This window comes from Pseudorca crassidens, chromosome 9 (assembly GCF_039906515.1).
Source record: "Pseudorca crassidens isolate mPseCra1 chromosome 9, mPseCra1.hap1, whole genome shotgun sequence".
In the NCBI taxonomy this organism is placed as follows: Eukaryota; Metazoa; Chordata; class Mammalia; order Artiodactyla; family Delphinidae; genus Pseudorca; species Pseudorca crassidens.
The window spans coordinates 38,545,698-38,568,399 of NC_090304.1; the positions used below are offsets into that span (position 1 = coordinate 38,545,698).

At 51.2% G+C, this 22,702-nt stretch overlaps 1 protein-coding gene across 1 annotated transcript in view; it reads right to left on the reverse strand.

The window, feature by feature from the left end:
• Positions 1 to 22,702, reverse strand: part of OTOG (otogelin) — an 86,958-nt gene that overhangs the window by 25,586 nt on the left and 38,670 nt on the right. Inside the window, exons 24-34 of the mRNA XM_067749719.1 lie at positions 21,213 to 21,320; positions 18,348 to 18,486; positions 16,698 to 16,832; positions 16,258 to 16,404; positions 15,843 to 15,962; positions 13,843 to 13,959; positions 12,994 to 13,150; positions 9,919 to 9,945; positions 7,264 to 7,431; positions 2,756 to 3,028; positions 683 to 800 (exon numbers count right to left, since the gene is read on the reverse strand). Coding sequence (XP_067605820.1) covers positions 683 to 800; positions 2,756 to 3,028; positions 7,264 to 7,431; positions 9,919 to 9,945; positions 12,994 to 13,150; positions 13,843 to 13,959; positions 15,843 to 15,962; positions 16,258 to 16,404; positions 16,698 to 16,832; positions 18,348 to 18,486; positions 21,213 to 21,320 — 1,509 coding nt within the window. The remainder of the gene's footprint in view (positions 1 to 682; positions 801 to 2,755; positions 3,029 to 7,263; positions 7,432 to 9,918; positions 9,946 to 12,993; positions 13,151 to 13,842; positions 13,960 to 15,842; positions 15,963 to 16,257; positions 16,405 to 16,697; positions 16,833 to 18,347; positions 18,487 to 21,212; positions 21,321 to 22,702) is intronic.

Below are 22,702 nucleotides of genomic sequence, written 5' to 3' on the forward strand. Positions count from 1 at the left end.
CACACGTGTGTGTGTGTGCATCTCATGTACACACTCACATGAACCTCCATGGAGACAGCATGTACAGGAGCACACATACCCAAACACGCATGCCGCACACTCCTGCCCTCAGACTGAGAGGAAAACACGAACAAAGTCTGGTTATGTGCGCACTTGTGCCCACACTCACAACAGGCACACGTGTCTCCATTTAGGCGCATTCTCACGTTCCTCCTCCACACCTGCAGGACTCAAAGCCATTTACGTGATACATGTACGTCCATACGGTCCGCCAAAACATCAGTGTACCTTCTGCACACACCCAGCTGCACCAACACCCAGATGCATGCAGCTCATACGCGTGCACACACGCCCAGCTGCACCAACACCCGTACATGCAGCTCATACGCGTGCACATACACACAGCTGTGTACAGCTGTGCACCCACAGCTACCCTTTGTACACCCACAAGGCTCAGCTATACACACGTGTGCACAAATTGACATTCACATATGCCCACATCAGGCAGGTTCACTCTGGTTCACACACATCCCCATACCCAGTACACAAAACATACCTACACAAGTACACGTGAATACACACACACCACAGTACATGCTCATGCCTAAACACACAGACTGCATATAAACCCATTCACTCAGGTATACACTGAGGTACACACCTTGAATCCATGCCACCTCACCTGGGCACATCCTGGCAGCTGGCTGCCCGTGGGTCCTGGCAGGTTTGGAAGCAGGGGTTGGCACAGGCATCGTAGTGCCACTCACAGGTGGGGTAGGGAGCCCCCGAGCGCTTGGCATCTGGAAAGGTGCCCCAACCCGAGACAGTGAGACTGAGCCCCAGCTCCTGATCAGGTGCCAGAGCACAGAGGTCATCCCACCTCAGCCCATGCCCACCCTGCTCCGTGGAAGAGATAAATGGACTCGTGCAAGAAAAGTGAAGACTGAAATGAGATGAAATGAAACAAAACAAAATCAAATCAGCTCAAATCCAACCTGAGGGGAAACCATATTCCTGAGAGTTGAGGTCGGTGGCTGGGGGATCTTTGGGTCGGGACTCTGGGAACTTGGTGGAGGGGCTGAGGACCGGGGGTGGGGTGGGACTATGGAATGGGCAGTTGGAGTTGGGCTTTCAGAGGCGGCCAAAGAAGAGGCTGGGACCCCTGATCTTTCCATAAGGCTGCCTTGTCACCCTGACCTTCTGGGACCTTGGTGGCCAGGCTTGCCCCCTTGTTGGTAGCTAACAATAATAATAACAACAACAGCCAACTCTTAACACCAAGCACTACACTCAAAATTTCACAAGTATTTACTCATTAATCCTCACAATAATTCTATGAAGTAGCACTATTATTATCCCCATTTTACAGAAGAGGAAACTGAGCACAGAAGATGCCGGGAATATTAAACTTTCCCAAAGGAGATTTCCTCAAAAAAGGCCTTGTGGCCAGTGCCTTGACAAGTGAAGGATCCTCAGGGAAAGTCTGGAGCCCGTGGGGGGCTTCGAGGCAGACAAGACCCCAGACCATGCTGGCACGAGTGATCAGTCTCTGAAACCATGGCCTGAGCTGGGAGGAGGGAGCAGCAGGCTGGAGGGAGCAATCCCACCCGGGCAGCCCCATCCTAACGAAGCCCCATCCCCAGTCCCCAAACTGCTGCTGACTGTGAAGAAGCCTGCTTTTATAAGATCCTTGAGACCAGAACTAGGAACTTACATCTGGGGAGCACCTGCTATGAGCCAGGCCCAGAGCAAAGCCCGGGAGATACAGTCAATCCTCACAACAACCTTCTGAGGCAAATATCCCCATTGCACAGATGAAGAAACAGGGTCAAGGAGAGGGGGGCTGGGGCTCCTCCAAGTGCCAAGGACCGGGATCAGGACTCTCTGCCTTCAGAGCCTGGGTGTCTTCCAGCAAGGGACACAAGTCCTGCCATCATAGCCAGTGATGAATCTGTCCTGGGTGGGGTTCACTGGTGGACTTGATAGGTGACCACTGAATGTGAGAGTGAGCTGGCCCAGCCCTGGGCTGGGAGCAGTGGGAGATGATAAATGAAAGGCTGACTGGGGACATATTTACACATGTGTACCTGTAAATGGATCCATTCATACAGCACGGGTGCCCTCACAGGCACAAACATACATGTGCACGTACAGGACAGAGAGGCCAGCCTGGAGCAGTAAGGAAACTGTGATCACTGTCTCCAGGGTTTAGGCAGAGGACTACTTTTGGGGCTCACCCACCTGGCAGGGAGATGGCAAAGCCCTGGAGCCCACTGGTCTCAGCTGGAAAGGGCACGAAGCTGCCCCATCACCGCCCAGGTTCTTGGGCCTCTCGTGGGAGCCAGGGGGGCTGTGGCCTCCTCAGGCTGTGCCCCAGGGGGCAGTCTTTGAGCTCACAGGGCAGGCATGCGCCCCGATCAGCAAGAAACCTGAGCCTGCGGGCTGTCAAGCTGCGGCCACAATGATCAGTCTTCTCGCTTCCACAAAGGCCGCCCTATTTTTAGACCTTGTAAATGGCCTGTGGGAGTAGGCAGGACCCAGGAAGCTGGCTGGGCCCCAAGTCACAATGCCCAAGGCTCCCTAGGCCACCAACAAGGAGGCCGGGCCCCCTCCCATCTCAGGGGTGGCACCCATGTGGCTTCCCTGTGTCAGGAGAGTGAGGATCTCGTCTCTTGGAGGCAACTGGAAGGATGAGGTGGGAGGGGAGCTGAGTCAGGGGCGGAGGAGCTGAGGGCGGTGCAGGGTGGACACCTACCCAGAAGGCGGAACAGCGTGCCCCGGCGGAAGGCCTCCGTGTGCTCGTACAGCCGGAGGGCCAGCACTGGGCCCAACACGTAAAGGAAGGCCCCAGGCTCCGCCAGGGACTCGAGGGCCACCAGGCCCGCACGCCACGAGTGCAGCGAGAAAGAGGCATGGTGGTGGAAGGCATCGCTGGCCTGCCACTTGGCCAGCTCCAGAGACCCGTTGGCCATGACGTGGAGGAAGAAGTTGGGTCTGTCCGCTGCCTCCAAGGATATCACATCTGGGTCTGCCAAGAGCCACGAGGGTGAGGTCAGCAGAGAGAGGTCTGGATGCGGGGAGGGGGCAGACACCCAGGCACCGTCTGCAGTCTCAGCGACTCAGGACTGGGTCCTGCTCCTCCCAGCCTGCCCGCCTCCCCTCAGCCCACCCACCTCTGCCTGCTGGCTGCCCCTCGGCACATACCACCTCTACCCGAGGGAGGGAAGGTTGGGGGTTAAAGCCCCAACTGCAGAGCCTTGGGGAGGTGACTGAACTATCCCCTCCTCCCTCCCTCCCTCTCTCCTTCCTTCCATTCGCTCCTTCCTTTCTTCCTCCTTCTTTCTCTCTCTCCACCTTCCCTCCCTCCTGCAAACATCTCTGAGGCCCCTCCGTGTACCATGTGCTAGTCTAGATGCTAGGGATACAGCAGTGAGTAGGACAGACAGAAACGGCTGTCCTGGTGGAGTTCTGTTCTATGGGACATACTAGACAAGCTGGGGTTTGCTGATTTGTCAGTTTTCTTGATCCCACTCCTCACAGAATCCCAGAGGGTCAGAGCTGGGGGACCCGAGGCTGAGCCCAACCCACGGCAGGGAAACTGCCCCAGAGGTGGGAAGGGGCCTGCCCAGAGGCCTAAGAGCTGGGCTCCACTGTCCTCTCTCCTGTCTCCACACTGCTGGGTGGATCTCCCCTGCCCCCCACCACAGGGCCCTGCAGGGTCAGGGTCCAAATGCACAAGCAGGTGTCCGGAGTCCCGGCCCGCCATGGCTGGCTGTGCTGTGGGCAAGTGAATTCACGCCTCCAGGCTGTGAGGGACAAACGGTGTGTGAAAGGCCCAGCACAGGGCCTGGTGTGTCTCCCCCTCCCCCCATCACCCCTCCACCTCGTGGCCCCAGGAGATACTGCACAGAGTTCCTGTTAGACCTCCCTGGGCAGCTGTGAGAAGAAATGAGGTAACTGGGGGAAGAATGAATTCTTCACGTCAACAACAACTGCTATTGATCAGGACTTAACTCTGTGCCGGGCACAGTGATGAGCAAGCTCTCTACCCGCTGCTTGTAGTAAATTCCAAGAGAGCCCTGTGAGGTGGCGAATTCATTCATTCAGCAGCTAACACTACTGAGGCCCCCACCAGGGGCCAGGCACTGTTCCAGGCACTGGGGACACAATAGGGGACAAAAGGACAAAACCCCTGTCCTCACGGAGTTGACATTCAAGTAGCGAGTGGTGGGTGGGGAGTAAACATAATGAACAAGCAAATTCTATAACACGTTAGAAGGTGATGACATTGTCACCCCCATTTTACAGATGAGGGCGGTGAGGCCTAGCGTCACATTGATGGTGGAAAAAGGAGGCAGGATTGGAGCCCAGGCTCTTAACCACTGTGCAGTCAGCCCCAGGGATGGGATCCAGGAGTGGGCATGGGGCAGCCCAGGCGGGGAGAGTGCTGAGTCCCTCGCTGGGTGACCTCAGGCAACTCACTTCCCCTCTCTGGGTCTCGGCTTTCTTGTTTGTGAAGACTGGAGTTGGCCTAAATCAAGGTTCTCAACCATTTGTCCTGAAGTCCTCCTAATGGGGGAGAGGCTGAATGCCAGACCTAGAGGTACAGCTGTTCCTCGGTACACCCGCCCTGGTACCAAAATCCAAGGATGCTCAAGTCCTTTACATGAAATGGCCCAGTACAGTCATCCAACCGCATTCGTAGGTTTCCATCTGAAATTCCACCCGCAACTGGCTGAATTCGTAGATGTGGAACCGTGGATACAGAGGACTGACTGTACAAAGTCTTGTGTTTTACCTTAAATAATCAAATGATTTTTCACCTTCCATTTTCTAAATTTTATTTCTCTTTTAATATCTCTGTCTGGGAGGAGCCTGCCAAAAGTGACAGCCTGGTTGCTGTCACTTGCTAGTGATGTCCCCTTGGGTAAGTTACCTACCCTCTCGGGGCCTCAGTTCTCACATCTGTAAATTGGGAAAATAATAGCACCTACCTCCTAAGATTGTTGTGAGGGTTAAATGACTTATTATATATGAAGCACTTAGAACAGTGCCTAGCACACAGCAGGTGTACAGAAGAGTGAGATATTATTTATAATAAATCAGTAACCTCCTCCAAAAATCTTTAAGTAAAATTGATACTCCAGGGAGATGCACCAGGTTGTGGCTTGTGTCCCTTTAGTACATCCTATAGGACATCAAGACCATGAGAGTGAGAGGCTCAGGCCTAAATGACTGCTGAAACTTCCTCTCTGTGACATCTTCTGCTCTCCATTTCTTCCCATCACAATCTTACGCATCCTTCAAGGCCAAATTCAAGGGACACCTCCCCCACGTAGCCACCCCAAATCTTACCTGGAAGGTATGTTCTCTTCTGCTGTCCAGTACTCTGGGCACAGCACAGGGAAGGAACACAGGATGGGGTGGGAGTGGGAGCCTGGGTCCTCACTGGGCCCTGCCCCCAGCTGCCCAGGAGACCCAGGTCTGAGATGGAGGCTGGCCTTCACAGCCTCTGGGCATCCCATCCACAGTGACATTCTCCAGGCCCAGGCTTCTCTAGGGTTTGCTTAACATGCCATAAAACCACTGGAAAATCAACACCCCCTCTAGACTAGACCTTACTTACTGGGCTAAAATACTGAATGGAGAACAGAAAATTCCCACTAAGCAGATGGTCCATTACATCTGGAAGGTTATAAGACATCCTTCCTTCTTCAAGCAGGACCACACAGATCTGGGGGTCAGGAATGTCTAGGGAGGAAGTGTTCCCTTTTGGGGCAGTGGGGATGCTCCTGGCCCTCCTGTGGCCTAGTCCCTGGCTCCTCACTCCCAGGTTACCTCGTGCAGTGACGTGATTCCTCCTGGCACCCCCTACTGTACCCCCGGCTCACCCCACCATGGACATCCCCTTAGCTGTGCCTGGGGTGTCCCTCCCCTCCTTAAAGCCCTTCCCTGGCTCCCCACTGCCCTCAGGATAAAGATCCACTTCCTGAGCTTGGCTTACAAGTCCCTTCCTGGCTCCTTTCAACACTTCAAGGGACAACGCTTATTCTAACAAGCCTCTGCTGACTCCCCAGGACTGAGTTAGGGGCTCCTCCTTCCCACAGGCACTGTAACTGCCTTTGACGTGTCTGTCCCCTGGATGGGACTGCGGACTTCTGGTGGGCAGGGGTCGTGTCTCTGATGCCACTGATTCCCCAGTGCCCAGCTTGGTGCCTGGCATGGGAACAGGGCTCAATGAAAGGGAGGGGGGCAAGGAGAGAAGAAGGGGAGGAGGAGGGGAGGAAGAGAGAGAAAGACAGGACGATCCTCGTAACTAGATAAACCACAGACCTGAGAATCTGAGAACTTAAATTCTTAGGCTGGAAAGAACTGAGATGTGTGTTGGTTCAAGATTCCGGTCGATGCTGGGATTGGCTTCACGGACCATCCCTGTGATTAGGGAGATACTGACTAGATGGGACCAACAGGATTTGCGGGGAGAAACCCTGATCAGTGATCACAGTGACCACACACTGGGACACACACAAATGGCCACAGAAGAGGAGGCTTCCTAGCACTGGTGAACTGAGGCCTTGGCTGGCCCAGCGCCCAACACAAACACCACCGGCGGTCACTCCCCACCGGGCAAGGTCCTGCCACCCCTCAGGCACTACTGAACTCTGAAGAGAAGATGGTGCCCACTACAGCTAAGCCCTTTAGGTCTGCTGGCAGTCAGACCCAGGAGGCTGGCTGGTTCCAGGTGTGCCTCAGTCTGTGTAACCCACCAGATCAGGACTCAGGACCATAACCTGAGCAAATCAAGAGCCCACTCCTCCATTCACAGGAGAAGGTCCCACTGGAGTTAATATATCAGCCAGCTCCCCTCTGGTATTTACAGTCTATCTAGTCTTAAAAATAGAGAGGAGAAGTGGGGAGGGGGGTAGGAAGAGGGAGAATAAGAAGGAAATTTAGGGGGAGGGATGGGAAGTCATCGTTATTGCCACCTAGCTTTTCTGGAATACAGCTGCTGTGTGAAGCAAGGTCCAAAGGGACATCTGGACCTTGTCCTCTCTGGTTTTTTCAAGAAGAAGACAGAAGGTGTTTCTTGAAAGAGGCTAAGAGGCTGACCCAGTACCCTGTCTCAACTGGGAAAGGGGTGCCTGTTGGAGCCCCACATTTCTCCAGCTACTATAGCTGGCTTAGGGTCGTAGCATCCTCCCCTCCTCCAGCACCTGCTTCCCTCCACCAAGTGCTGGAGTGGGGCCAGAGGGTGGGCCTTACCGTGGGCCTTGGCCTTGTAGAGGGCAGCCGTCAGCAGGAAGTCCACAATGTCCCCCGGCGCCACATCCTCTGCTCTCACTAGGACTATGGCACTGCCTGCCACCTTCATGGCCAGCAGGGCACCTCTGGCTGCCAAGCTGGCCAGCTGGTAGGGGCCCTTACCTAGTGCTGGAGAGAGGGGGCCCGGTCATAAGCCCTGCCACCCTGGGACTGTGCCCACCCCCCATCACTACCTACCCAGCCCTGCCAGAAGCGGGAGGAGAGAGGATGCTAAAGAGCTCCTCTTGGTCACGTCCCTCACCCCCGGCCCCGGGGACCTTGATTCCCATGAAAGGGAAGGGACGGGAGCCCCAGGCTGCCAGCCCCTGATGGGAACTGACCCTCTGCACAGCACCTAGATCACTTCACAGGAAGCCTGGAAACAAGGCCACCCCTGGGGGGCATCTGGGCCCCCCAAACGTCTCTCCATGGGCCTTTACCCCTGCCTCAGACTCTACCATTCCAGCTGCTGCGCTATTCAGAGTCGCCTCTGGGAGAAGATGCCAGACCTGGTCTCTCCCCACCTGAGGTCTGAAGGGTAAAGGCCAGGAAGCCTTGGGCTCAGCATTCGTGTTTATCTATTTATTTCAAACATGTGTCACCTCTGTGTCTCTTGGGTTCCTGCGGTGGTCGGTTGTCAGTAAGCTGGACAGGGGCATGGGTTTCCTAGACCACTGCAACAGCCTCATAACTGACCTCTCAGCCTCTGGTGTGGCCCGCCCTCCAGTCACCCTCCTAGCCACACTCCCTTTGGCGACTCCTCAGTGGCTCTCCCTTTGTCCTCAGGATAGACTCCAAGAGCCCAGCTTGATTCAGGGGCCTTTCACGCCCCAACCCCGGCCACCGCCACACTGAATTTCTCTCGCTCTTCCTTGTAAGAGCTGTGCTGTGTCCTACCTCCTGTCTCACTCGCGCTGTCCCACCCACTCAGCGCAGTCCCCCCCCCACACCCCGTTCTGTGCCCGGGGCCAACGCCTCCTCAATCTCTGGGGCCCAGCTCAAATGTCACCTTCGTGGTGAAGCTCTCCCGGCACCCTCTCCCACCGCATGCAAGCGTCCTCCCTCCCCTGTGCTCCAGCGGTCTCGGAGCATGGCTAATGCTGATCACAGCTCTTATGAGGAGGGTCTCGATCGGGGGTCCACGTCTGTCTTCCCTACCAGACAGGACAAAGGCAGTGCTGTGCTGGCTTAACAATCAGCTCTCACAAAATGAACAAGCAAACAAAACCCCATTTGGTAATGTTTGCTGATTTCCGTGAATAAATACTCCCACCAGTGGTCAACTTCAAACTACCGACCGAATGTGGAGAGAAGAACACGCAGTGGGTTCTAGAAAGCCAGGGTGGGCCGGCTCCAGAGCACCACTGGGACAGGTCTCATTAACTGGTGAATCCCCAGCGCCCAGCAAAGGCCTGGACCAAAGAAAATGTTGGTAGAAGAGCAGAGTAAGAATGGGTAGGAGGGTGGGTGGGCGGGTGCAGGATGCTAGAAACAGCTTGTCCTTTGCCAGTTACTGCCACTCAAAATGCCACAGAAGGGAGAAAACTCTGCTCAGAGCTGTCTTGCTGAAATGTCTTGCCTGGTGTCAGACAGACCCCGCCTGTGCAGGGACTGCAATCCTCCCGTTGCAGATTCCTGCCGTCAGGGGTTAAAGGTTTGGGCCAGCAGGAGCCCCTTGAGGCTAGCATGTTGGTGGGACTGCAGGCACTGTGAATGACCATGTTGTACCCTGGTCCAGCCCTCATCTCACGGATCCCCTAAGTGGCATCCTTGTCTCTCTAGTCAGTCCCCCCACTATTTCACCCACTATACTCTCGCCAGAGGACGTTTCTCAAACCAAATCTGATAATGCAGTTATGTGAGGACGGAGCCTTGGGCCTTTACCTGTACAGGCCTGCTCCTGGCAGGATGGTGCCTGGAAGTGGGGGCAGAGGGGACCTCAGAAGTCAAAGGTGAATGGCACCAGGGACTTGATGAGTATCTAATTCTGCCAACCTGGCCCCACCGCACAAAGATCAGCGCTGAAAACTACTCCTGGGCAGCCCTCCAATCCCACCCAACCCCAGTGATTAAATTGACTCATGGATTCTAACACTGGTCATTAACCTCCCTGGGGTCTTTAGTCATGACCTGGTTAATGCAGAAGTTGGAGCATAATCTGGTGCTCTGCAACACTGGCTAAACTTAAAGATGAATCTGACAGGCTGTGCCAGACTGTAAGTTTCGCCCCAGCAAAGGAAGAGCAGTTTGCATTTGCCTTTGCCAACTCAAAACTTCAGGAAACCCAAGACAATGTCCTGTGGGCCTGATGAGCTAGATTATGAAAGCTATGGGGCAGCACGTTGGTGCAAATGGGGTTTTCACTTCCTGGTGAAGCTGCCCCGCATGAGCACATCCCCGGGAAGCTAGCCTGGCCTGGGCTCTGGACAGAGGCTGCAGGAGCTGCTGGAGGCAGAGTTCCGGGGCATCCCTGGGCCCTGCACTGTCAGGGCTCTGTCTGCATAACTGCTCCTCCAGGGCCAGCAGGGCCTCAGGATGGCTGCTACTGTTGTGGCCCCAGGGCAGGGATGGCAGTGCCCCAGCTTTCAAGGCTCCACCTGGGGAGGATGAGCTTACCTTTGTTAAAGAAGTCACAGTCATATGCTGAAAGAGAGAGAACAGAGACTTCTTGAGAAGCCTGGAACAGATGCGCAGGGCCAAAGCCCCATCCCAGCTCTCTCTCCTTCCCCAAGGGCTGGACCTGGCCTGTCTCCCAAACGCCAAGATTCAGACATGGTCATTAGATCCAGATATCTTAAGGTGCAGGAAATACAATGGCTCCCTCTCTGTGCCCCTAACACAAAGCTCAAAGCCTGGCCCAGAGTAGGCATTTGGCATGTACCAAATGGATGAATGAATGCTGGGACAGAAGAGTATGTTTTGTGTGACCTCAAAGGGCAAGAATTGAACCAAGGAATTGAAGCTCCAATCGGAAATGTTGTGGAAGGTCCTGGAGGAATGGAAGCACAAGATAGAAGTCGGTCTTTCAACAGCTTTGAGTAGGAAGGGACCCAGGGCCTCCAGAATCCAAGCCTTTTTCAGGCCCCTGGGTGCCGTCTCCATCAGGTTTTGATAAGCTCCTCCAACTATGTGCTCCATACGCCCCCTAGTGGCGCAGCACAGCACCACAGCTTGTTCCCCTGGCACGTAGGCCACGGATTCCTGAGTCCGCTGGGATAAGCTGGGGATTTTGCAGGGGGCACCTGAAGCCAGGAGCAAGACCATGAGAAGCCAGTTGACCGAGCAGATCTGGGACAAAGGCTGAGGAGGGGTCTCCCTCACTCACAGGCATGGTCTGAAGACAGCCACCAACTCCACCCCACACCCCAAAGCCCCATGATGAACACTATTCCTTTGCATTTGTCATTGCCCTCTGGAAACAGCACCAGGAATCAGTAGACTGACCCACCACGTGGCTATGGGTAAGTATGTGCTTTTCCTCACTTGTGGACTCAGAAGATTGAACTCGAAAATTAAAAGATCTCCAAGTATCTGGTTTCAAGTGTGTACCAGGTTAACGGGAGGTCGCCCAGAGAAGTCGTCAAAAGCCAGCTCTCTAGAGACCTGCAGACCTGGACTGAAATCCCATCTCTCTCACTCATCAGCTGTGCATACTGAGACAAGTTTCTCAAGCTCTCTGAAATTTAGTGCCCTCCTCTGTAGGATGGGGACTACCACTACCATCTGCCCCACAGACTTGTGAGGCCTGGACTGGGGTAAGGCAAGTGCTCACCTCAGGTGCAAAATTTAGGGGGACCTCAAAAATCTCAGTAATCAGGATATGTAATATTTTAATACAACTTTTTAATTGCAAAATTAATGCAAAATATCCATGATGGACAAAATATCAAAATTTTAAAATAGACAAGATCAGTGACAGCACCTTGCTGAGCCATACTGGAGCCTGAGGCAAAAGGAAAAATCAATAATATTGAGGCTGTCATTACTTAAAATTGTGATATTTTGTTCATCAGAGATGTTTCTGCATTAGTTTTGATTTTTTTTTTTTTTAATATTGCCTTAAAATATTGCCTTGGGGCTTCCCTGGTGGCACAGTGGTTGAGAGTCCGCCTGCCGATGCAGGGGACACAGGTTCGTGCCCCAGTCCGGGAGGATCCCATGTGCCGTGGAGCGGCTGGGCCCGTGAGCCATGGCCGCTGAGCCTGCGCGTCCGGAGCCTGTGCTCCACAATGGGAGAGGCCACAACAGTGAGAGGCCCACGTACCGCAAAAAAAAAAAAAAAAAAAAATTGCCTTTTTTGGTACCCCCTTAAATCTTGTGCTCCAGGAACTGGCCTCACTTGCTTCACCCTAGGCCTGAATATTAAGTGAGTTAATGCACAGAAGGCACAGGGCCTGGCACACAGTAGATTCTCAGTAAACGTGTGTTCCCTTCTCCTTCCTGAAGGATTTTTATCAGAGAAGTAGAAGGAGAAGCAGACTGCATGAGGACCCAAGGCTTCTGTGGCAGAAGAGGCTCACGGTAAAATGGGCAAAGAAAAAGGAAGCCAAAGGCAGATTCTGCTCCATCTTCTTCCTGAGGTCATCCTGCCTGGAGCTCTCGTGCCAGCACCCACGTCCCCACGAAAAATGACAGCAACCTCGGCTCTGGCACAAGCACTGTGCCAAGTGCTTTACCTGCATTTTCTCATGTAAATCTATCTCACAGCTCCCTGCAAGGAAGGTACAGTTCTCTTAACCCTCAATTACTAGTCAGAGTCTAAGGAACATGCCCCAGGTCACCCTGCTTGGTGGAACTGGAGTCTGAACCCAGACAGTGTGGCCCCAGCACCTGTATAATAACCACTGCACCACAAAGTGAGGCGTCTTGCACCAGGAAGATGTTTGGTATGCAGAAACAAATAATAATCAATTAATTAATCATTTAAATTTCTATGCATGTTATTTCATCTTTTTAATATTTATTTTTGTATCTGTTTTGTGACATACATTTACACTACTAATAGTACATATATACGTACATGCATCTATGTGTATGTGTGTGTGTGTATATATATATATACATATATATATATATATATATGTATATATATATATATATATATACACATGTTGTGTGTGCTCAAAATGTTTTCACTTGATAGGAGTGTACAACCAAAAGCATTTGCAGACCACCAGTGCTCCAGAAAAACTGCTATCTTGTGGTGCCTCTGATGGACCCCATGAGTCTCTCCTGACAAAGGGCTTTCACATTCACTATCTCGTTTGACCCTCACAATAAACCTGGTGGGACACATCTATTCCTATTTTTCAGATGAGAAAATGGAGCCCCAGAGAGGTTGGGGGACTTGTTTGAGGTCACACAGCTTGCAAATGGCAGCTCTGGGTCTGGAACCCAGGGCTCCTGACTCCTCTGGTAAAGTGGTTAAGAGCATGGGTTTGCAGCCAGACCACCTGCAATGGAGATGAGCCCTGGCTCCTCCACCAACCTGTGTGACCCTGAGCATGTTACTTAATCTCTCTCTTTCTAGCCCATTTCTCCAACTGTAAAACAAGAATAAACAGTCCTACTTCACAGGGTAGTTATAAGAATTCAATGAACGATGAGCACAAGCCAGAGTGATGGGACCCCACAGGCCTGCCCACAGAAGGGGCCCACTCTCCCCCTCAGATGACTGGTCTGGACACTCACGGCAAAGGTGCGGGGTCCTCCAATCGACGGCCACCCCATGCTGGCAGCACTGGTGGGCATAGGCAGACACGCTGGCACAGAAGCACTCACAGTCACCGCCCCGGCTGCACCCACATGTGTCTGTCAGGCAGTTTGAGTAAAACCAAGTGACATCGACCTAGAGGAGGTCAGAAGTCAGATGTCAGAGGACAGACCCTGAATGTCAGCCCTTCAGCTTCTGGGCTGATGCCACTCAGCCTCAGGGAGCAGCACGAACATGAAGGGACCACAGGATGGGGCGAGCTGCCCATGTGGGGTGAGGACAGAAAGGCAGGCAGCTGAGAGGGAAACGTTAACTCCGTGACCCAGGTAGACCCTGCTTTTGAGAACTAAGCTTTCTCCTTCCTCGGGCCTAGGCTATTGGATCCAAGGGCTTAGGGTGTGGCTGAGAAACCGACGTGGGGCGTGAACCCCCAGCCAGGGCCAGAGACAGCCAAAGCCCATCTGACGGCAGCCTTCGAGGCCCTGGAGGGGGCCATGCAGAGCTGAGCACCAGCTCTCCTCTGTCTCCACTGAGGGCTGATGCCACAGCATGAGGGGTCTGTGTTCACCAGTCAGAAGAACTTCCTGATTGGGAGGAAGAGCCAGATTGAGATAGGCTTGAAAAGGGCACAGAAGCTGTTTGACTGTGTCTGTCCCAGGGAAACAGGGCAGACTCATCCGAGCAGACCAGAGGCAAGGGAATGGCAGAGGTGAATCTTTCCTCTAGACCTGAGGTGTCTCTCCAAGGCATGGAGGGTCTGAGAGCAGAAGGGATTCCAGGGAGGTGGGAAGGGGGCCCAGGAGTAGCCAAGCCTGGAGTCCACTCACCACAGGGTGGCAGGTCTCAAACACCTCGCTGAGCAGGATGCTGCACTCCTTTTTGGCAAAGGGTTCTCGGAGAGGATTCAGGACACATGTGTCTCGGGGATCGAGGGTGTCTGGGCACTGAGGGGGCAAAGGCAGCGCTGTTGATCTCCCTACCCCTCAAATGCCTGTTGCCTGATGTGGTGGAGACTCTTAGAGTGGCTCCCTTGATCCCGGCCTCCTGTGTTCACATCCTTGTATAATCCCCTGCCCTTGAATGTGGGAGGGACCAAACTGACAAGTCGACAAAAGACAGCAAAGGTGACACATGGATGTGGTTATGTGCCAGTGACTGCATTGTCATGTTACATAAGAGTGCAGAGCCCATCTGGCTGGAGTCTTTCCCTTGCTGGCTGTGAATGGCACGTGGCAGGAATGGTGGGTGGCCTCTAGGAGCTGAGGGTCGTCCTGGGCCAACAGCTCACAAAAAAACTAAAGCTCTCAGTTCTGTGACTACAAGGAATGGCTGTCAACACCACATGAGTGGTCAGCGAAACAGATCCCTCTCCAGTCGAACCTTCAGATGAGAGCCCAGCCCTGGCTGACACCTTGGCTGCAGCCTGTGATACTGTATGCAGAGAACCGAATCAAGCTGTGCCCTGACTCCTGACCCACAGAAACTGTGAGATAATACATGTGTGTGGTTGGATACTGCTAAGTCTGCAGTTATGGTGTTACACAGCCATAGAAAACAAATACAGATTTCCCTGATGTCTGCTGAACCTCCTCCCCCGGCCTACATTGTCACTAGAGCCCCCCAGGGTATGCCTAAGCGGATTATTGAGAGAGAAATGACAGTGAAGGGTGAGAGGAGGGAAGCAATAAAGGTGAGTCACCCACTCAGCTTCTCTAAAATGGAATGGGTTAGAGCATACTTTTCTGAGGCTGTGAGAACAGCCTTGCCCCACCTCAGGATTACATTTAGCTCCAGGCCATGACTAACTGCTCCCCTGACACCAGTCTACATAGGCTTATCTCCACCTACTCCCCAACAGAGAACTAGGAACCTAAGATCACTCGGTCCAGGAAAGGCAAATATCTAACACTCATATCACCACTCTCTAATGCAGCACCCATGGCAGACATAACTAATCACTCACAGTTCTTCCAGCTGAGCCTGACACAAGTGTTGGTATTTCTCAACATAGCTGCCCAGGCAGCCTCATCTGACTGATCAGATTTGTCACATGAAGTGAAATCTATCCATTATCCCTCTCCCAGCCCCTTCACTTCACAGAGGACCACAGAGAAGATGGGACTTACTCAAGGTCACCCAGCAAGTCACTGGATGATCTAACACAAGAACCCCAAATAATAAAACAAACAAAAGAAAAACAAAATAAAATAACTTTTTAAGTAAAAGAATAAGACAAGAACCCAGATCTCCTGCTGTCAGCTCAATGATGTTTCCCCCCATCACTCACAGCTTGGCAGCCTCAGACATCTCCCAAACTTCAGAGACATCCCCTATCATTTCTGCCTCTGCTAATATTGTCCTCCCTCTCTCTGATACATTCCTCCATCCAAATATGGTCTATCTTTTAAGTACCACACTAGTGCCACCACCTTCAGGAAGCCTTCTCTAATTGCCCCAACCCATGCGGGTCTCTCTTGGTCTCTCCTGTGTGCCAGACCTATCGCCAGGCACCGGGGCACAGAGATGGGTAAGATGGTAATGCTTCAACAAGACTCATCTTCCCTACTAGGTGGTCATCTCTCCTAGGACAGAGACTTTGTCTCCTTCCCAGCCTCAGCCCTCCTACCAGGGCTTGGTCTGGGGTCTGATGTGTGAGATGGGATGGTGCATGTCCTCAGGCCACAGGACAGAGTCCAGGGCTGAGGATGCTGGGTCAGAAGCTGAGAGAGAGGTTGCAGGAGCAGCCCTGCACCAATGTCCCTCTCCCCTGACCTGTGACCAGGGTCCATTTGGGTGAGAGGAGTGAGCCAGCTTGGAGAGGTTTTACCTCAACTGTAGCCCAACTGCCACCAAACTCCTGGGGGTTAGTTAACTCTAACTTCTCTGGGGTCCTCATCTCATTGATGGTCTTTAAGTCAAAGTTCCCACAGAGTCCTGTCAGCTGGCCCTGAAAGAAGAGAGAATGGTCAGTCTCAGGCATTCCGAGGGTGAGCCACAGGCAGAGGGGTCGCTCTGAGCCTAGGAGTCTTTCGTAGGCCCAGAAGCAACTACTGGGGTCACAGTGTTCAGAGAGAGAAGAGTCAGAGGAGAAGGGGCCCAGAGTCGGGCGGGGCAGATAGGACAGCAGGCATAAGGCTCCTGGCTCTTTGGCGAGGGTACAGCTCATGCAAGGACACCCAGTGGGCTGGCTTGGCTCTAGGAAGGAGCACAGGGCCCGTGAGGGTCACTGATCACATGACTACCTGCCACTGTGGCCCCGCCTGAATGTGCACCGTGGTTCTCTGGTCCCATAAGAGGGTGATGTGTTCCCGTGGGAAATGCACCAGCGTGAAAAACCCTGCTCGCCACGTGTGGACCTCCTGCTTCTCATCCAGGAAGCTCTCCGGACTCTAGGGGGACAGAGGTGGCCATTCCTGAGGCCAGAGTGTCCCCCAACACCTGGGTCAGCTGGGCCTGGCTACAAGTCACTGCCCAGCCCCAGGAGTTCACCAATTCCTCTGCCTCCCTCATGCCCTGACATTGACCTCTGGGCTCCTGGCCGTGGCCAAGGAATTCAATCTGGGCTGCCGACTCAGTGGCTCCAAGAGAAAGTGCTGTGGTAAGGAGACCAGTCCTTAGCCCTCTTCTGCCCTCTATTAACCAGCAAATTGTCCATACAAGCTTCACCTGCACCAGGCCTTACGGGATTTCCTGAGTCGTCATCGAAGATGATGAGTGAGTTCCCAACGTTGATGGAAATAAATTTCCTGCAGATGATGCCAGAGCTGTAGCAGTTTACGTTTTCTACAATCACAGAGAAGCTGAAATCTGATGTGCTCTGAGGAGAAATAAGTTAGTGCAATAAACCAGGGAGAGAAGAGATTCTGATGAGAGGCATGGGGTAGGGGGACACAGACTCTGAAATAGTTTTCAACCCACTTCTACTTCATATGAGCTGTGACTCTGGGCAATTTACTTCAGTTCTCTGAAGCTCAGTTTTGTTTTGGGTGCCTGGTGCAGTGTTTAGCATGTAGGGATTCTCCAAAAAGTGTCTGATGAATGAATGAACGAATATATAATAGGGATGACTGGTGTTGACAGGGGTGTAGGGGAAGGGGCACCGTCTTACACACACTGATGATGGTAATGTAAGCCTTTTTGGAGGGCAATTTGCAGGCACTGGACAACATTTCTAAACGTATAACTTTTATAGCAATTCTACTTCGAAGCGTCTAGAGACACATCCACACAAGTATTCATTGAGCATTTAAATATTGACAACAACAGAAATGTCCATCAATGGCAAATTACAAAACAAACTAGAGTACATCTTTTCTGTGGAATTCTACAAAAAGAAGAAGAAAAATTTACTGACTCTATGAGATAATGTCCAAAATATACTATTAAGTGATAAAACCAAATTGTGGGATTCTATTCATAGAAATTAAACAAAACATGTGTGTATGTGTGTGTGTGTGTCTGTCTGTCTGTCTGTCTTATGGAAAATGATCTTGCAGGATTCACACCTAGCTGTTATGAGTGCTTATTCAGCAGGGAATAGGAACAGAAGAGATGTGAAAAGGAATATTTGTTTTTAATATATGCTTCTATATTGTTTTAAATGTTAGTGAAGAGCATGCAAAACCTTTGAAATTTAAAAAATAAAACAAGCTCTATAATCTTTGTCTTGTGGAGTTATTGAAATTATGTGAAAGACCCCAGCACAGTGCCTGCCCCATAGATAGGACTTATTCCATAGAAGGTTTGTCATTATTATTATTATTGTTACTTTTACTATCATATAATGAGATGGACAGGCCCTTAGCAAAACCAAGGTCCCTGAATGTGTCTGAGGCACTCTCCCACCCACCCCGTTGGTACCCTTTTCTCCTTCTGGAGGGGATCCTGCCTGCACACCAACTCTCCAGTCAGATTTCTTGGTTCCAACCTGACCCCAATTCTGTCCCTGACTAGTTGTGTGGTCTCGGGTGAGATACCAACTTCCCTAAGCCCAAGTTACTCCAGCTATAACATGGGCTCAATAAACTCCGTCTTGCTGTAAGAGTTAAGTGAAACAATGCTTTAAAATGGCTTGGTAGACCACCAGGGATATAATAAAAGCCCAGAAAGCATTTGCTTTTACTCTTACAGACAGAAAAACCACTGGCACCCAAGGGGGCAAGGTTATAATGGTGACAGGCAGGAGGACAGGCAGACTGGTGGGCTCTGTCCAGCCCCAATCTTGCGTCTCTAAATTGCCACACACCAGGCCTTAGATCCTCCCACCCACCTAATTATGCACCAGCTGCTCTGGGTCCCTGTAGAGCCAGCTGGTACACACCCAGGCACTAACCTTGACCAGGTGCACTTTGCACGCTCCCACGAAGTCAAATGGGAGCCCATCAAACGTGCGGTAATGCCGGTCGCCATAGGCGGTGCAGGTGGAGGCACAGGGGTGGAGGGCGCACTGGAACGAGCCGTGCTGGCACACACTGAAACACACGTGCCCAGACCCCTGACAGGGCATGCCCTGCCCCCACCCTGAATGTCCAAGATGGAGCCACTGCCCATCGAGTGCCCACTGTGTGCCCATCGAGCGCCCACTGTGTGCCCCTGGGCCAGAGGTCAACAAACATCATTGACCTCCAACAGATGCCCAAAGGGTGGCAGGGTGGGTCCCCATTTTATGTAGGACACACTGGGGCTCAGAGAGGTTAAGCCAACAAATAACAGAGCCAAGACTGAATCCAGATCTATTTGACTCCAACGTCCACACTCTCTTTACCACTCCAATCGTTCATTCATTCACTCATTCATTCAACAAGTCATAAGCATCTACCACATCCCAGGCATTATTCTAGGAGTTTCAGATACATCACTGAACAAAACAGCAAAAAACCTCTGCCCTTGTGAAGCTTATATTCTAGAGGAGGAAGCTACACACTAAATAAGTAAGCACGAGTAGGTAACAGAGTGGGTAAGAAGGTGGTGAGTGCTATGGGGGGAAGAAGCAAGATAAAGGGGATTGGGGGGGCTTCCCTGATGGCGCAGTGGTTGAGAGTCCGCCTGCCGATATAGGGGACACAGGTTCGTGCCCCGGTCTGGGAAGATCCCACGTGCCGCGGAGCGGCTGGGCCTGTGAGCCATGGCCACTGAGCCTGCGCGTCCGGAGCCTGTGCTCCGCAATGGGAGAGGCCACAACAGTGAGAGGCCCGCGTACCGCAAAAGAAAAAAAGAGAGGCAGGAGGAAAAAAATCAAGAGGGTGGGGAATCCCAGAGTCACATGAAGAAAGGTATGACGGTAGAGAATGATAACAAATGACTGACTGTGTCAAATGCTGCTAATAGGTCTAGGAAGATGTGGACCAAGTGATAAACACTGGATATAACACCATGGAGATTATCGGTGACCTTGGTAGGGATAGTTTTCGTGGAATAGGAGGGAGAATGGGAGAAGAGGAATTGAAAGCAGCAAATATAGACAACTGTTTTGAGAAGTTCTGCAATAAAAAGGGAGCAGAGAGATGGAGCACACACTCATTAATGCAAGATGAATCCCTAAGTCTAGGAGACCTTCCTCAGCCTACAAGAGACGTAGGGTTCAGGGGAGCTGAGTGGCTGGAAAGGGCTCATACAGAACACACCCATCTCCAAAACACCAGACCAGGAATCAATACACCAAGGCTGACCTGAAGTTACTTTACACAGGGTCTTGTGCCCAGCCCAACCCCTTGGACAGTCACTGGAATGTGATGTGGGGCTAAGAAGGAATAGGTTCCAATGGGTGGGGACCCCCACTGGTACGAGCTGGCCAGACCTCTTTGAGGGGTCCTCGTCCTGTTTCCTTCCCCTCTTCATCCTAGCCCCACTAGTCTAGCTGATGTGCTTTGGCCATTTTCCAGAGAGCTGTAGGAGCCAGGGCTCAGGGGCCCCTGATGTGTCCCCTGACGCCCTGGGGCAGTGGCAGGGTCACCTTGATCCTGCAGACACATCAGGGCTGGAGCAGCACTTGGACTCTCAGAGCCCTGGAAAGCCCAGGTCGGGCCCTCTGCAGGGGCACAAGGGCACAGGAGGAATGTCAGGGAGGCTCCACATGCCTCTGTGTGCCAGGAACACAGAGGACATCTGGCAAAGGAGGCCACAGCAGAGGCCGCATGGGTTGAAAGCATGGGTTGAAAGGCCTCATTAGCTGTTCGGGTAGTTATAAGGCCTTTGCGGAGGGGCGGGGGGGGGGGGGGTGTCATTGGGGAACCTCAAGATTTAGGTGGTTACAAGGTGGGAGAGATGCTCAGCTCTCCCAGAAGTAGAGGACAGGTGGAGAGTGGGAAAACAAGTTAATTAAAAAAAGAATCACCATAGACACTTCCAGGAGCCAAGCCTCTGGAAAGTGAATTAACATGAGTTAGGCACAGCAGCAGTGGGAGCCTGGGAAGATATTTAGGAGGTTGAGTCTCTACCCACTTCCATTCCCCGCTGCCTGGCCCAGGGCAGGCTCTACAGAACTGGCTCCAAGCCCGTTTTCAAAGAATTCAATCCAGGTACACACACTCTCACGTATGTATACTTATATTAACAGATATACAGTGTGCAAATATATTCACATGTAAACTTACTCTCACATATAAGCACGTACATATTCACAGGAAATCACAAATGCACATTTTACATATTGTTCACTTACATGTAAATACAAATACGCACACCCAGTGCATGCACATATTCACACACTTTGCACATACATGTCCCCACATACTAAATGGATGGAGATGCACACAAATGAATATAAATATAGCTGTGCACATACACAAATGCATAACTGTATGTGCTCACTAACATATTCAGGATTAGGAATGCCCAGCTTTTCATACATGCACGTGCATATACATTCACATACGCAGTCTATGCGGTTTGGACACGTGCCCACACTTGCACATCCATACACATAGGCAAACACACCCTCATGATTACAAATACACATCTACACACATTCATATACATGTTTAATCAAACTCACATTCGTGTACTCACAAAAACACTCCCCAAAATTCTTTCTATGTGTACACTTGTATATATACACAAATCCCTCCATAGCACAGAAACACACAACATGAATATGAACATGGTTGAGGGGGGATGCTAGACTGTCCTCATGATCATGTGTCCCATATCCATCCTCACCCCCAGCAAAAAGCAGAGGCTGGATGGGGCCCTCACTTACCAGGAATGGCAGGGAGACATGACCTGGTCCCCAGGGAAGTACTCCTTCCCCTTCCAAGTGCATGGGCACTCCTCTGGCAGGAAACAGGCATCCCCGTGTCTGAGCAGGCTAAAAGGACACAGCAAGCAGGTGGTCAGGAGAGCACCCTTCCCATCTCTGTCACCTGTGGAGGACCCTGTATCCACACGGATGCCCCGGAGCGGCTCTCAGCATTTACCCTGGAAGAGAGTGACCATGTACCCACCAGCATCCTGCTGCTGCCCAGTGGGGTTCAGAGGTACCTCGGTAACTGGAAAAACCAGAGACAGACTTGGCCCAGCTCAGAAGTCTCTGCCACACATCAGGAAGCAAGGCTCAGCTCTACCAGCCACATGCTGCCCCCCACCCGCCAGCCAGGCTGGATGCCAGTTGTCCCGTAGGCACTAGATGTATACTAATGAACAGACCGTGGACATGGGCATTGACCCTCCCTACCCAGGTGGCTCACAGAGTAACTAGTAGATTGCACTGAAAAGAAATGTTAAAGGGAATTTTTCAGGAAGATGGAAACTCAGATTCACATGGAATGAAGAGCTCCAAAAGTAGAAAATATGTTGGTAAATATTTTTTAATTATTTTTAATTTCTTTAAGAGATAACTGAGCATTTAGAACAAGATTAATGTCAATGAATCGTGGGGTTTATAACACACGTAGAAGTAAAGTGTATGACAATAATAGTACAAAGGACAAGAAGGAAGTAAATGAAAGCAGACTGTTACAAGTATTCTACCTAAAGTGGTGAAACATTAATTCATGGTAGACTGTGATAAATGAAAGACACATACTGTAATCTCTAGAGAACCACAAAAATAAAAAATACCAGGATATATACTTGAAATGAAATAAAGGAGAAAAAAATAGAATACTAAAAAATACTTAACCCAAAAGAAGAAAAAACAAAGAAAGACAGGACAAACAGATAACAAATAACAAGATGGTAGTATTAAACTCAGTCCAATTACATTAAAGGCAAATGCATAAATCCTCTAATTACAAGGGAGAGACTGTAACACTGGTGAAAAAAGCAAGACCCAACTATATTTTGTTTACAAAAGCCACAGTTGAAATATAAAGGCACAGATAAACTAAAAGTAAAATGATGGGGAAAGATATCATGCAAACACTAGTCACAAGGCAGAGTGGCCATATTAACATTAGACAAAGTAGACTTCAAGATAAGTAGTATTAACAGCAATAACGAGGGCTATTTCATAATAACAAAAGAGTCAATTTATCAAGAGAACATAAGAATCCTAAATGGGCATGCACCAAGTATGAGAGCTTCAAAAACAGAAGCAAAAACTCATAGAACTAAAAGGAGAAAAGAGACAAAAGCACAATTATAGTTGGAGATTTCAACGTTCTTCTCCATTACTGATAGACTAGGCGAAAAATCATCATAGATGGGCCTATAAATTTGACAACTTAGATGGAATGAAAGACAAAAACA